The 16,074-nt window shown below is 39.2% G+C and overlaps 1 protein-coding gene across 5 annotated transcripts in view; it reads right to left on the reverse strand.

Moving 5' to 3' along the window:
• Window positions 1–622: 622 nt before the first annotated feature.
• Window positions 623–16,074, reverse strand: part of LOC105203922 (tribbles homolog 2) — a 60,192-nt gene continuing 44,740 nt past the window's right edge. For all 5 annotated transcript variants that reach the window (XM_039454635.1, XM_011172854.3, XM_039454634.1 and 2 more), the window contains exons 3-4: window positions 10,860–11,161; window positions 623–4,929 (exon numbers count right to left, since the gene is read on the reverse strand). In XM_039454635.1, the coding sequence (XP_039310569.1) occupies window positions 4,470–4,929; window positions 10,860–11,161 (762 nt within the window). In that variant the 3' untranslated portion in view covers window positions 623–4,469. The remainder of the gene's footprint in view (window positions 4,930–10,859; window positions 11,162–16,074) is intronic.

Below are 16,074 nucleotides of genomic sequence, written 5' to 3' on the forward strand. Positions count from 1 at the left end.
AGTATTTTGTAATTTCTTGATTATAAGAAGTTATTAAGATATTTTAGTTGCCTTGAGATAAATCTTGGGCATTAATCAATTATAAACGTTTAATTAAATTGTACATAATTATGATTAATTCGCTCAATCGAAAATAATTTACTGCTACTGATTAAGAAATTAATCATTAATTATTGTTTTAGTCACTGATTTATAGCATGAATAGACCGTATATTTCATTAATGTAATAAATTATCAACCAATATTAATTAAAATTCCGATGCAATCACATTCTTTAAGTTCATAATTTTTCGTAAAAACTAGAAATATAATTTTTGAAATATGATTATAAAAATTAATGACTGACAATTATTATTTTTTAAATCAACGATATTTAATTTATTTCAATAATCGATCAAATTAATCGTGTTTATATAAATAATTTTTAATTTTACAACATCAATTAGTTAAGCGAAAACTTGATTAATTATAATTATATTAATCAAATTTATTATACAAAATCGTTTAACAATTAATTGATTACACAATTAATTGATTATTGTCCAATACTGCCTATCAGACAGAGAGAGTTAATCGGCTGCAGAACAAAAATAGAACAAGCAGATAGAAAAAGACAGACGGCTCTTCATCGTAAACGCCACTTTATTTTACCTATGTACAGAAACGAAGTTCCCTTAAACGCACCTAGACAGTGATTGAATACAATAGGATTTAATCGCGTCGAACTTATGTACAAATTAAACATCGATGGATGCACGCGGCGTTTTGTACCCTGACTGAGAACGATACGTGGAGGAATCTTAGTGCCGCACCTGGGATATCGTGCCCCATTATGGTGCGTGAATATTATAAAATAAAAAGGAAAAGAGGAGTCTCTCTCTCTCTCTCTCTCTCTCTCTCTCTCTCTCTCTCTCTTTCTTCACTCGCGCGGAAGTTACAAAAGAGTTCGCGTAAATAGGTAGATTGACAGGTATCTTTATATACAAGAACACATGATACTTTCTTCGAACGTGAGGGACCGAGGTAAAGATCGAGACGGAGTCCCGATCGATCGACAACCCCATTGTCCCTGCTTTCCTTTTTTCAATCCGGATGCCGAAATAAAAAGTTTTACGAGCCACGAGAAATGCCTCGTCCGACGCGGGTTCGATTCGAGTTTCACATGAGGCTGAACTTTGCATTAACAATCGAGCTGATGCTCGTGTTTACAGCGACGTTCCTCAAAATAAATATTTTATGAAACAAACGGCATTCTACAATTGTTTATTACATATGAAATTTCTATTTAAATTAAATTAAACCGTTCTGGAATATCTAAATTAATGAATTTCGATTCGCACTCTGAAGTCATTTGATGATATCTATAAATTTGTTTTCTCCATTCTCTCGGAAGCATTTCATCGTTTAAAAGGGATCAAAAAACCCTATATCGAATTAATCTCGTTTATGTAGGATAAGCGATTTTAATCGGTTGCTTAGCTTTAAATTTATAGTGAATTCGGTTAGACTAGTGCATATTAAAGCAGTTCTTAAAACCACTGATCTAATTTGAGTGTAGAAAAGAAAAATGAAATACACGTTACGACGTTTCTGTCACTAGGAATTTGACTGTTAGTTACGCGACAGTGATATGTCACTTACGAACATCAGTTGAAACATCACTGTAACGTAACGTGCAATGAATTAGTACGTTATAATGCTTGCCACATACGGTGCTGGCAGGGATCAATTTTGTACGTTTTGTATACGATGTATATTTAATGTGCACCAGTGTGCATCAAACACACAGTGCGTCCAACCGAATTCGCTATTAGTCTCAAACTCCGGAAAACATTTCAGGAGTATTATTTTGGGCACATCTAGCGATGACTGCAGCATCCATTAAGTAGTGCAGCGTAGCAATCTACTTAACAATTTTACAGTCTTTGGTCTGGCTGTCCGTTTGTCTGTCCGTCTGCGAGATTTCTTAGAAATGGCTGAACTTTCTCAAGCTTTGTTTTCATCAAAAGATTTAAGGACCAATCCAAGGATTTCAGCTCTACCGAGGCAAAATGCGAGATAAATTAGTTGACTGTAAAGGGGTCAAGTCAATAAAATTTTTTAACAAAGTTTTTTTACAGCGGTTTTTTTGCTGCACTACTTATTCACTTATCCGTCGCAAAGGGTTTATTTAACATCGATACTGATTTACAACATCAAACTCTACCATAAAATACGAAGAGGAAAAAATAACTTCATTAAAATATCACACTATCTAGCATTGATGCAAATGAGAATCTCAATGTCTGCCTTGATTTTATTTTCGTAATTGACTTGCGATGATAAAAAGTCTATTGAAAATAGCTGACGAGAGTTATTTGTAGTTTTATATCGATCGGAATTTTATTCAAGAGAAAAATCTTCAAAATGGGACGTACAGCCTCATGTGCCCAAACTGATACAAAAATGTTCGCTTCGTTCGTTTTTTTTTGAAAATCGAAACCTAGTGAGCTGTACATATATTGCGCAAGCGATGACTTTAGAGGTCTGAGTCAGAAGAGAGTAAATCTTGCTTTTATAATTCACTAGAGAATTACTCTACCTGAAAACATTGCCATCGATGAACACATTTTATATATTCATGGATACTCTTTGTCGTACGAGTAATCCAGAAGCGTATTCTTTTATTGTTCTTAAGTTAGAAATTTACTGTTCAACGTATTTATATCTTTTTTTCTAATAAAGTTAATTGTATAGGCCACACGTCCAAGCAATCTTGAACTTTTTGGGCAATGTTTTTAGGTCGGAGAATGAAATTTTATCGTATTCAAACGAGAGGAATTTCCTTCGATGTCCGCCTAGTACATTTGATTGACTCCATGATATAACGATGACAGGTAAACGGTTGTGTAGAGGAAAAACAGAGAAGAATGAATCGGATTTTAGATTAGAAACTCATTTGAATTCGTTCGGCCTGCTTTAGTAACGTTTGGTCATTAGCCGATTCATTTATTCTCGCGCCGATTCATTATATTTTCTCTTTTGACTGCGAGTTTTTAACTTGTAATCCGATTCAATCTCTGATTCCATTCATTATATTCATCGCTTTATACTAGATACTATACTATACAAAGCTCACCGGTTATACTCGAATGTACGTTAGGTTTCACGTCCCTTACTCGTATTATAACTGTTTACTCGTATATATAACTGTTTACTCGTATCAACAGCGGATTCGCCGGTATAGCGTGAAAAACCATAGATACGCAACGCGAAATATCGAGAAAGTCGAGGATGTGTGTCTAACGCACAATACAAACATCGAATTCGATCGTTTACAATAATTAATGTACATGGACTTCAGAGACAGATGACCGCAAGTAACCGCATGACGCTTTATGAAACAACCTGTATATTTCGTATCACATATGTCGCTCAGAATCTGCTCAGATTCTATCACAAAGGATTCGCATGTGCGCGCGCACGCGCGCGCGCAAATATATCTGTATACGCAACAAGGCGAAATATTTCTTGGACCGGTAATGGCAATGTTTCTCGAATCTAGGATTCTATTATAGCCGATAGAGACTTTTTTTTAGAGACTAATCACTTGCGTCACGTTGCCTCCGAAATTGCCAGCGGAGAATGACCAAAATCGAGACGCTATTTTACAGAGGATTTCCCTCGATTACTTTCGCTGTTCGGTGCCCCGCGAGTTGTCTCTAGACTAGAGTGAGCTTATCTTTATACAATGAGACGTAATATCATCTTATTCAAGATTCCAACTTTGACCGTTCAACTCGCAGGTGACAGGTGTTAAATGAGGAAAATAATCCAGGGCATTGTGTGTTCAGGATAGAGACTTTGGTTACTCTCCCCTACGTAAAAGTTCAATCGAGAACGATTACACTCGCTCCGTGTTAATACGCTCTATCTTCGAAGCTTATTTTCTAGGCCGTATCCTCGCCGGCGAAAAGAGGAGGATCCAACACATCCTTAACCGTACTTAGCCGCGCGTCTCCGCGCGAAGCAAGGATCGATTCGACTTTTTCGATCCAAGTTGGAGACTGCGCGACTCGAACTTATGTGAGCGAAGCGTGTAAATTCAGCTGCCATTAACACATTGACTGTCAGGATATATATATATATTTCTCAATTTGCAAATCATTTGTAGATAAAATTTTTTACTGAATATTGCTCTTTTGATAACAGTTTCATTCGATTTTGCGCGTATTAGTCGAAGAACATTTTGATATACATGTACAAGACATGTTTTCGCTTTTCGCCGAGCTTATCCGCTATTCGCTACGGGCACAGCCAATGTGTTAAAAGAAAATCGTTTCGTCCTCCTTCTTCTTTTGATTGCGCCAACTCCCCCCTCTCGGCCGGAGGACTCGATCCGGCTGTCGGCGCGAGAGAAGCACTAGGATGAGAGAGAGTGTGATGCCGTCACGCGCGGAATAATGATCCTTCCCCCGAAAGAGAGAGAGTCAGTCTTGTTGAGGAGTAATAGATAGCTCTGGTACGATTTGGTCCTGGCACGAGGACCTGCTGCCGGACGTAGGCGTGTACAACCGCAGCGGCTTCGACAGCCACGGGTGCAGCGGCACGTCCTCGGCGTACGGTCGCTCGGACGGCTCCTTTCGCAGCAGCGAGCGGATCAGGCACTTGGCACGCGGGCTCAGGCCCTCCGGTACGGCGAACAGGCCGCGCGAGATCTTGGCGAAGAGGGACGCGTGCTCGGCGTCGTTGAACGGATAACGGCCCACCAGCATCGTGTACAACAGCACGCCCAGCGACCAGATGTCCGCCGCCTTGCCGGAATAGGCGCGTCCGGAGCGCAGCACTTCCGGCGCAACATACGCCGGACAGCCGCGTCGGTCGGTCAGCTTGTCGTCGTCGTTCTCCACGATCACCGCGTCCTCGAGGCTCTCCAGGCGAAGCCGCGTTCTGAAAGAAAGAAGAAATGTCCGGTTGAGAAAATATTCATCGAGATTGCTGCAACCGATTTCTCGCGCGATTTGCCATTGTCTCGAAGATAATCGAGTCGTATATCCCCGTGTCTCTTTTCTCTCTCTCTGTTTAATTTTAAATTTATTTAGCTTTTAAGAGGTGAACAAAAAAAAAAGAATCATTCAATAGTCCAGTGGGCGTATGCCAGGACGAACGGCCCACCTAGATACCGAGAAGATTAAAGACTCGTGTACTCGGATCTTTCTCTCGAAGGATCAGGCATTAAATGTTGCAAAAGATTTACGATCTTTTTCCTTTCGGCGTCGTGTGAAATTCGCTCTGCGTGTCTCAGACACGCGTTACGGCAAGCCCTGCATTTATTATCGACCGGTTACGATCTACTCGCTGCGCGAGTTCGCTGAAACTAGAAGCCGAAGATCGTGCAATCTCTTAATGCGGCCGAGAGAGATCCGTGGGGTTCGCCTCGCGCGCGTGTACTTTAAGTGCGCGCCCGAAGGCAAGGTATTTCAATTTAGCAAGAGGACACCGCGATTGAGCCATCGTTCTCAGTCGTCGTCGTCGTCGTCGTCAACGGCGGCGGCGGCGACGAGAACGAATAAGGCGGGACGAGAAGACCGGGTGAAAGAGAGAGCGAGAGGAGAGCGCTGCGCTGGCCGGTCGCTGCGCGTTGATCAACCTGCAACGCGGAAGTCGCGCGTGTACGTAATATTCTTGGCTCTTGGGTAACTTCTGAGCTCTCCTTCGACACGAGTTCTCGCCCACGATATTCGAGAAGGGGCAACGCTCGGGAAAGCGCCACGTATTACACATTGTACTCTCTTACAGAAGTACATTCCTGTACATGTAGTTCCCTTAAAATCGTTCACAGAAGATATTTCAGCCTTCTCGAATGCATCAAAAATTACTGGCTGACAGTAACTTGCTTATGAAATTCTATAAAAGTTGCGTTTCTTTTTGACGCGTTTAGCAAGACAATACAGTTGCAAGGGCAAGTAATCAAAAGAGATTGCATTTCTTAGGACATCGAGTTAAGTTTCGGTTAACAAAAGCTTTCGCTCTAATTCCGTCTTAATTTACTATTAACACGACATTGTTATTTGGTGAATGTATTTTTAAATTTCTCATCGTAAGTATAAGCGAGGGAAACCTCTAACGAGACACATGCGTCTATTTTTATCGTCTATTTCTACCGACACCAAAAATAAGATTTTCGTCAAGTTACATAATACAATAGTTGCAGAAATGCGAAATGTCTTTTGACGGAATCAGTTTTCAGTGAAAAGCAATCGAGACTCGTTGTCAGCGCGCATCTCGGAAGAATCAAGAGAGACGGAAGCGCGCCTCCGGTGAACGCACGCGTCACGCGAGAGAGTCGTTACACGATCTTGACAATCCGAATGAGTGTCAATGGCCTCTTCTCTCTCACGAGCAAATGAATCGAACGAACGCGATGGCACGCTAGGCTATTCATGATGAACCAAACGCGGCCGCTGCGTGAAGAGAGATAGATATAGATAACGCGAGACAGAGAAAGAGAGAGAGAGAGAGAGAGGGGAGAGAGACAGAGGCATCGCACAGCTTTCTTCGCAAACTTTCACCCGTTCGCTGGTTGCAGCACGATATCGCTCCGGGTTCAAGAACCCCGACGCGGCGGATACTAGGCGCGATGTGATTTCTTCGAACTCGTGAAATTTTAGAAATGTAAAAAAAATTAAAGATGCTACTACCACTCGGGCTTTATAAAATATATATATATATATAAAATATTGCACACCACTTGAGTTGAACTAAAAAGATTTTTCAATAAGAATACAAAGATAGTACCGCTTGGATTTTGCAAAAAAAAATTATAAATACTACACTAACCGAAAAATTACTAAATTTTGATAAATATTTATTCGAATAGGATTAATGAAATATGATACATAAATATTACTTTATAAGAAAAACTTGAATTTTACAAAATTTTATAAACATTGAGAGATCGGAACGCGTTGGTTTTCCAAGATCTGCAATTTCTCTGAAACAGAGACTGCGCTCATAGAGCTTATGGCAAACACGCTTCGTTCTTGTTTAATATTTGATAAACAATAAGGACGAAATGATACTTGAAGCATTGTGTGTGCCAAGCGAAAGCAGAATTATCTGCACGCAATACTCGTTTCTTCGATGTTACAAGTGCGAAGCTTACAGCCTCCGAAAAAGATCCTGCCGAGGCCGCGAGAATCATTAATCACAGTCATTAATCAGTAGATTACCCTCGCAGACGCGGCAAATTAATGTTTCTAATGGTAAGGTGGATTTTCTCGAGACTATTTTTATCCCACAATTAAATTAATCTTCGTGTTGTACAAGGAAAATCTGGAACTAAACGGCTACGTAAACAAATGCAAACTTACGTGGATAATTCATTTTGGTAAAACCGTCGTCCGTCTTGTACGTACGTAGAGAAAAATTGATTTTCAAGAAGTTATTTATTTTAAAATAGCCATCTCTCATAGAATTACATTATTAATACCATGCCAGATTTGAAATATAATCTGTACATACATTGAGAAAAAAAGTTGTAAACTTTTAACTCGATTAAATGTTTTTTAGTTCAAGTATTTATGTATTTAATTCAAATTCATAAAACACTTGAACTTTAATATTTATATATTTATATATTTAACTTAAATACTTGAATTAAAAAAATTTAATCAAGTTGAAAATTGTAGTCAAATTAACAACTTTTTCTCTCGGCGCAGAAAGAACGATTTTATTGAATCTAAATTTTAGCTCGATGCAGATTTGAAAATAATTTTATTGGGCCGTCAAAATAATTATGTAGGACGTTGAAGCTAGTTTCGGGAATATCAAAACTTTTTGCGGTCTCGTTCGTCATGCTCGAACATTTATTTTTTCATCTGTATTTAACTAAATTCTAGGTGCTTCAGCAAAACCGTTTTTCTTTTCGTGTAATTACCAAATAAAAATTTTAATACAATTCATACTACAATATGTAAATACTTAAATAAATTATATGCGTGTGAAATGTTTGCGAGTACAGGTCTCAGGTCAACGTCCCGGATTTATAGTTTCAAGAATAGAGAGGTCTTTCGGACGCAAGAATCAAACGAGACCAACGATTGTACTCGCAGGGATCATTAACCTCGCGAATGACGATCCCGCCGATTGAATTCGAGGCCGAACTGGACCGGGCACGGTGCCGTTGCGAAACGTGATGCGTGGCAGAGAGAAATCCGGCCACGAGATCGCATCGTACTTTTCACCGAGAAGCTGTACCCGACGACAATAATGTTGACGGCGATAACGACGACGACGACGACAACGGAGCCCGTGTTTATCGAGACGTACGTGTGACGCACTTGGCGATTACCATAGGTCGAGCTCGATACGCGAAGGCACATCCGGGAAAAGACCGATCTGATCGCCTTAATCCGCCCATTGTCGGTCGATGAAGTAAAGAGAAACCCACGCGGGAGATCTGCGAGCGAGACGGAACGCGCGCGCGGAGATCTTGGCAAACTTTCAGAAAGGGAGAAAGACCCGTTCGAGAGTTTCATGTTTTTTGCGAGTCATTTTCTCTCAAAGTCGCAGGATTTAAGGAAGACTCACGTCCACCTCCGCCAATGTGGATTAACTGTGATCGCGGTCCAACTTATTCTTTAATTTTTTAATTTTAAGAATTAGATGCGCTGAGAAAAAATACAGAATAGCTTAAACCGAAATTATAGTTGATTTATATCGATGACAAAAATTTTCTATTTTTTTTTCTGATTCTAAGAATTAGATAAATAAAAAATAAATTGTGAGTTACACCGAGCTCATAGAGCTCTTTCATCATCTATCTTGATGAAAATAGATATTAGCAAATCAATTTATCAGGTTCAAATTTGGCGCATATCGATTAAAGTTTTCGAATCCTCATTTGACAATTGTCATAATTATCAAACTCTTCATTAGCTCCCATTTGCATTTTAAGGAAATTGCACTCGATCATACGAGAGGAAGATGCGAAACTCCACTCTTTCGGAGAAAGGGGGAAAAGTATGACGCGCCGCGTCTCGGATGTCGACCGCGTCATGTCGCGCCGTGCCGGTAGAACGAGCCGAGCCACGCGTTTCCTAATTATACCGACGTTTCAAAACCCCGCCGCAGCAGCCGATGAACCAATATGCTTTTCTGGCTTGCAACATTCCCCGGACTCTCCTTATTCTTACGTACGCGCGCACGGGAGCAGCAGCAGCAGCAGCAGCAGCAGCAGCTCGCCGCGTGGTAGGAATGCGATTGGCCAACAACGGACCGACATACGAGTCGATCTCCCGATCGCCGGCGTACATACACCGTGCACGACACACACGCCCGCTGGCTCGGCTTGGCTTGACTCGACTCGGACAGTCGTTGCCCGTATACACCTATCCCTGCCTGTCTGTCTGCCTGCCTTCCGCAGCGACACGTGGGTGCGTCTGTACTATAGTATCGCGAATAGGTAATGCTGCACGAACGAATCTCGCAAGCGCACTCTAAATTATGATTCGACGCAATCTAATCAAATCCCATACACCGAGAGAAATATTTGAATAACTTTGTAATTGTAATCACTAAGTATGCAGTTGTTTTGGCGAAACAATCTGTAATCTTAGCCAAACCTTTGGTACCAGTAACTACAAAATTCATTTGATCGCTATTTAACTAAATGTCTGGTTGATACTTTTCTCTCAAGTGCATCCCTGCACGCAGGATCACTTCGTACGGTTTGCCTCTGTCCGGTCTGAGGAAATACTAACTGGTTTCTAGGACCATAATAAATTGAACGTGGTGTTTGTATAATAATTTGAGCTGTAGCACGTTTAACTTGATGCACCAACTTGATATCGATCAATCGACATACTTTCTCTTCTATTCGACATGTTATAAAGAACAGAATCACGAGTGTGCTTGAATGAGTTTATATGAAATTTTAAGTGCTGGAATATACCAGGCCAGACGTAAAAATCGTGTCTTGACACGCCTACGTAGACATCTTTAGTAAAATGCGCTCTCCCTTCTTCGAGCGAGAGCACAATACCACGCGATCCGCGACGAATTGATTCATATTCACCTCATTTCCATATTCGCTCGTATTTCTTTCCAGCGCCGGGAACAGAGAGGTCACCCGCACTCGAAAAAAATACACTCACAGCAAATCGATTTCCCCTTCACTCGGAAAAACGAACGCGAACCCTGCACTATCGATACCTTCGTTTCTATCCGGATGTATGTTAACTTTCTTATCAACTTTCAATGAATCATCGCGGGAAAGACGCCTCGGTTTCGATTATCTCTTTCCTCGACCACCAGTATGCAATTTACCCATACAAGTATTATAGAAATATTAAGTGTAATAAGAATTGAAAAAAAAAAAAAGAATTGCATCCTTCTTTCATAATGTTTCAATATTTTTTAGAGAGACAGAAAAGGAAAAAAACCCAAAATTATTAAACTTAGATTCTACGACAGAAGCGTCTCTAAATTATTATTTCTAAAAGTTTGATAAAGTGAGAATTTATTTCTAAAGGTGACTTCGATAAGATATATAAATACACTGATTAATTTAAAATGGAGTAACTAACCATACTTTTTGTAATTTGTGGTTTGTAATTAGAAATAATTAATAAATTTATATTAACAAAATATTATAGGTAACTACTTGATAAGTAAATCAGTAGTTAAGTTAATCTAAAGTTTAGTCGAAGTCAGCCTTAGGTCCGATTTTTCATTATCTGGTTAACTTCACCTATGGCATCATCATAGGTGAAATCATTGGGTACAACATCATATTAAGTTCAACCACAAGCTAGCCAGATAACGAAAAATCGGATTTTAAAAGAATTTGAAATATGTTGGAATGGACGAATTTTTACCTCGCTTCATCAGCGAAGACAAACTTCCGAAGCTTGAGGTCTCTTAGCACGACCCCGTATTCGTGACACGTCGCCACGGCCCTGGCCGCCTGCCGGAACAGCCGTCTCGCCTCGGGCTCACGCAGCCTCCTGCGTGCCCTTACGTAGGCGTGCAGGTCACCGTGGTGGCCCTCCAAGAGGAGATAGCGCCGGCCTCCAGGTGCCTCCACCACGCCAGCCACGCCGCTCGCCGCGCCGGTGCCCTCCAGACGAAGGTGGGCCTGCAGCAACGCCTCGCAACCTTTGTCGCCCACGGTCAGTGCCTGCAATCCGGAAATGCAACTGAGTCAGAAACAAAGGCGACTCAAGTACCATCATTAAACGTTAAAAACGCCGGCTAAAAATACGCCGGAAGTGAACTGCAAAGATATTTCTGCTGGATGAGACGTCTCGTTTCCCATCACAATTGTCTAGTTGACGCAAGCTTTATTATTTATAGTACATTTAATATTCCTGATAAGCCTTTATTTTTGAAATGGGTACCTAATACTTTCCTAGTAGAAGTACAACGACGGATGTGCTTCTTCCTTTTAAAAAGCGCTCTTGACGGAAACTCGATACCGGTTGCATTCGATTTTAGTTTGGATGGAAGTGAATTTTATCGTTCAACGAGCTTCAATTATTGAAAACGGATATCCTTGAGAAGAGGATATTCATTTCGTATACCTAAATGACAATTATCAAGATACCTGATTTTTCTCGTTGTATGACGCTGATTAAGGTTCGAGGTTGATATAAAATTACGTCCGCCCCAATTCTCCTAATTACTTTAATTAGCAGGCAGGTTCATGTACCAGATATCGAAGTAATTTGATGCGAAGGCTATATACATATTATATAATTATGCCACAAATCTGGCATAACTGATTATAACTGAAACGTGTCACAGTAAAACGTTGTACTATTTCTTAAATTTTTCAGAAGGAAAAATTTGTTTTCTATAAAACTATTGCAAGAATTCTATAAAAAAAAATGACCGTAATAACTAAAATCTAAAGATATGAGCAATCGGTCTCTTAATTTTAAAAAATGTTTAATTAAATTCTCATTAAAAAAAAATCGTGTTAAAATTTCAGAACGTTATAAAATAAAAATGTAAACGTTGAGAGTTTACTACCCATTTTTTTTCGTTTGTAGCATTTTTTATGTCAGTGTGATAGTACCATAGATAGATAAAACAGATAGTAAAGTACGAGATAAGATGAGGATCATGTAGAAAGAGATATAGTTGCCATAAAAGAGAGAAGAGAAAATTGAATCAGAGAAAGAGACATGGAAACTACTTTCTGCTTTTTTTTTACCTGATTTTCATCACTACCAAAGCATTGAATATTTTTACTGTGTGTATGAATAAAACAGCACATTCGATCAAACGCATTTGCACAAAATTATGTATTGCAATTGCGATCTTTCTCAAGAATCGCTGTAAACGCGATATACAGTATATTACAGTACATCACAATTTTTATTGCGGATATAATTTGAAACTGTGCGTGATTTTATATAATAAATATAATTATTTGAATTCCGTATTATTTTTTAATTACACGTAAGTTTAAATTTTATATAATTTAAATTATTTAAGTCGAAATATATAATAAAATTTTAAAGTCTCTTTAAAAAGAAACAAGCCGCATGTATACAATATAAAAATTACTCGTGAAACTCTTTTATTTTTTATAAGTATTTAATGAATAAACACTTCAGCACAAGTACGGTTTTAAGCTGTATTTGCGATTCATAATCGCATGCGATTTCATGATTAAAAATTCAATCGCATATCGCATTGCGATACAAAGAAAAAAAGGTCACGGTGCTAATGATATATTGCAAAATCACGCATCTCTATTTAAAAAACGTTTTGCTGTGGCACGCCTCAATTAATTTTCTTGATACGTAAGATAATGACAAATGGAAAAAAGATAAAAAAAGGGTAAAGGTCTAACCGATATTGCTGCAGATGTGTAATGTATTATTTATAAATAACGTTTTTGTCGGTCCGAAAAAAGACTCCGTGCGTTATGAAAACTACATATAGCGAACGAAACGTCGATCACTTTTGAAACTCTGCTCGTCCAGCTGTTCATCTCTCTGGCTCGTGTCGAAACCTGACACCGTTTCGACATTCGAGTCCCATTAGTTTAATAAGAGCACCGTGCATTCTTTACGAAATCGCCCCGATCGGCCATCGAACGCCGCTTTTGTAATGCTCCCAACTCAGAAAACTTGCTCGCGATTTTCGGTAAACTCGAGAATGGAAGTAAAAGAAAAAAAGACTCTGCTGTCGGATAAAACTTTGCGAATATAGAATGATTAACCCGCCGCAGGCATTGTGGGGCTTTTACGACCCAGCCAATTTTTCGATCTTAATTTATTCGGACTCAAATTCAGAACACGAACAGTAGAAAAAGGTTTTCAATCAAATAACTCTAAAATCCTAAATATTGAAAGACTAAGAATTTTTTCAGATTTTTTGAATACAAAAATTCCTTTAACGACCCACAAAATTAGTCTAACTAAGCAGTAAAATTCATCGGTGTCGTGAAGGATTAAAAGTATGAATTGATAATGAATGCGCACTCCATTTATGCGTATTCTTTCTCTCTAACTCTTTCATTTCTCATCTCTACAAATACATCGAAGAACTAATGACTTTAGCATAGTGATTACGCCCCATTTCGGAGCCTCCCCCCTTCCCGTCCCTCGTTCATTCTCCGAAATAACTGTGATTCCTATTTTTTCCTCCGAAATCACAATAGTGGCTCGCAAAATGCGGACACGCTTGCGAAAGTGTGCGACGCTCTCGTGTGTAATCGTCAATTAAATTAAACGGCCGCGGCTTTAGAAGCGATTATGAATAACGGACAGCGTGCGACGATACGCGACGGATGTACGAGGCGAGAGAGGCGGGTGCGAGGTGACACAGCCTTGTGTTTGTTCGCGATGTCGATGATGTAAGCGGCTCATTGTATAACACACGGCGATTGTAAAATGTTAATGGAAAACGCGGCGGACAGGCAGGCAGGCAGGAGGGTCCACACGCCGCCGATCCGCGGTGCACGTATTACGTGACAGCTCCCTTCGAGCGGCTGAAGAAAAGAAAGAAAAAAAAAAAGAGTGAGTGGGAAGGAAACGTTGAAATCCTTCCGATCGCGAATACGAAATTCTGAGATACGAACGCGATACGACGCAAGCAGACATAAATAAACATAAACGTGCCCAAGGAACAGGAAACGGCTTGCACGGGTGCACGTTACGTTTGCATACGTACTTTGGCCTAACGCTAAAGTGAGGAGATACGTCCGCCTACTCCATGTTATCAATGCGAAACATTGAGGTCCAAATGCGAAGCCTCAATTTCGCGAAACTTCCAGTTAGAGCGCGTTCGACGAGAGTCGCGTGGGAAATCCGGTTTGACTGCCGGAATAACGGTATGTTAACCCTTAAATTATGAGGTGACCCCATTAAGCCCATAACAAATATTTCAATACTTGTGTTACTTAATAAAAAGTTTAACACGCTTTAAATAAGAATAATGAAAGACTGATTATTATTAGGTTTTGATTAAAAATAGATAAATGAGGTCCAAACATCAAAAAAATATACAAGGTGATTATTAATGAATGTCTCCACTTTTTACCATAGAAGCCGATTTACCGACGGATATGTATTTCTAATATATTATTATATTAAAAATTACAAATGCGTGTTCCTATGGTAAAAAGTGGGGACATTCATTAATAATCACCCTGTATATGTTTTTAAAAAGTTTTAATTTTTAGTCTTTGAAAAATAAGGGTTCAGTGAATACGACGATTAGAAGCGTAACTTTTTCCACCTCGTAAGTCAAGAATTACGGATAAGACATTTCGCGAACTAAGAAAATTATGAAAAAAATTACAGATTGTTTTATACTGCGTTTGAAAGTAGAAAATAGTAGAAAAAATTTAGCGGCTGTTTTCTATCTGGATAAAAAATTATTTCAATAAGAAGTAGACACGTGTCCTAACGAAAATATAATTAATAATGAAATAAGAAATTTGAAGGTTTTTATTTCGGTACTTTAAATATTCAAGATGATTTAAAGTTTCATTACGATGCGAAGGTTAGTTCTGTAAAATAAAATGAAATTTATTTCTGAAAGTTATTTATTTATAAAAATAATTAAACAGACAATCACAATAAAACCTTATGAAAATTATTTCGAATATTTAAAGCATTTTACACACAAATGCAAAAAATAATATAATTTTTAATAACAAAAAAGTTTATTTATTTAAAGTGTTAATATTAAACACATTTCCAAATTTTATTTACTTTGCAGGGACCGTATATTTGATAAATCCGTAAGAGAAAACCGATAAGGAGGTTTTCTTTGTCGCTCGTGACATCCTCTCAACATCTCGACCTCGAATCGCGGACGAACGGATATTCTATTGAGCGAGTATCTCAACGGAAATCGGTTTTTTTCTCCCTTTAATTAGGGAAAGAGGTTATCTAGATAAGGATTAATTGAGCCTTCCTCGAGGAAGTTCGTAAACGATTCCCGCATAGACGGACGCCGCTCGTCTGGTTGCGTCGTCGTCGTCGATCTCGCAACGAGCTTCACGGTGGAAGCTTCGATCGACCCGAACATTAGCGGACCGTTACGTCCGTATGCTCTATTATATAACGGCCACGGCAGTTGGATGGAAACTCGGCAGCTGCAGTGCGCCGCGGATGCATCCACGTGCGATGCCGCGTCGTCGCCTTTATATGCGCCAGTGCCGCATTATACGGCAAAGAAGTTAATTCGTGATATTGCCATCGGGTATTGCGAAACCACTGTTATTTATCGCGTTAGCCATTTGTGCTGTTATTATGTAAGAATGCCGCTCGGAACATCAATTTTGCTCTAAATAGCACATTTTTAATCTCCTCGAGACGCGTTAACCCTGAGGAGCGCTACTGTAGGTGAACTTTCACCCGAATATTAATTCAAGTTCAGTAAAGTTTTTATTAAAACTCCGATAGTTTGAAATAATAAAAAAAATTAATAAGATTTTATTCGATTTTTGTAGTTTGAAATAACGTTTAGTTATTTTAGCACCTCGCAAAAGTTATAAAGTAGAAAAAAAAACGTAAGAAAAATTCTCTTAATATTTTGTACCACTCGGTGCCACTCGGGTTCAAATTC

The sequence above is a fragment of the Solenopsis invicta genome, chromosome 10, assembly GCF_016802725.1.
Source record: "Solenopsis invicta isolate M01_SB chromosome 10, UNIL_Sinv_3.0, whole genome shotgun sequence".
Taxonomy (NCBI): domain Eukaryota; kingdom Metazoa; phylum Arthropoda; class Insecta; order Hymenoptera; family Formicidae; genus Solenopsis; species Solenopsis invicta.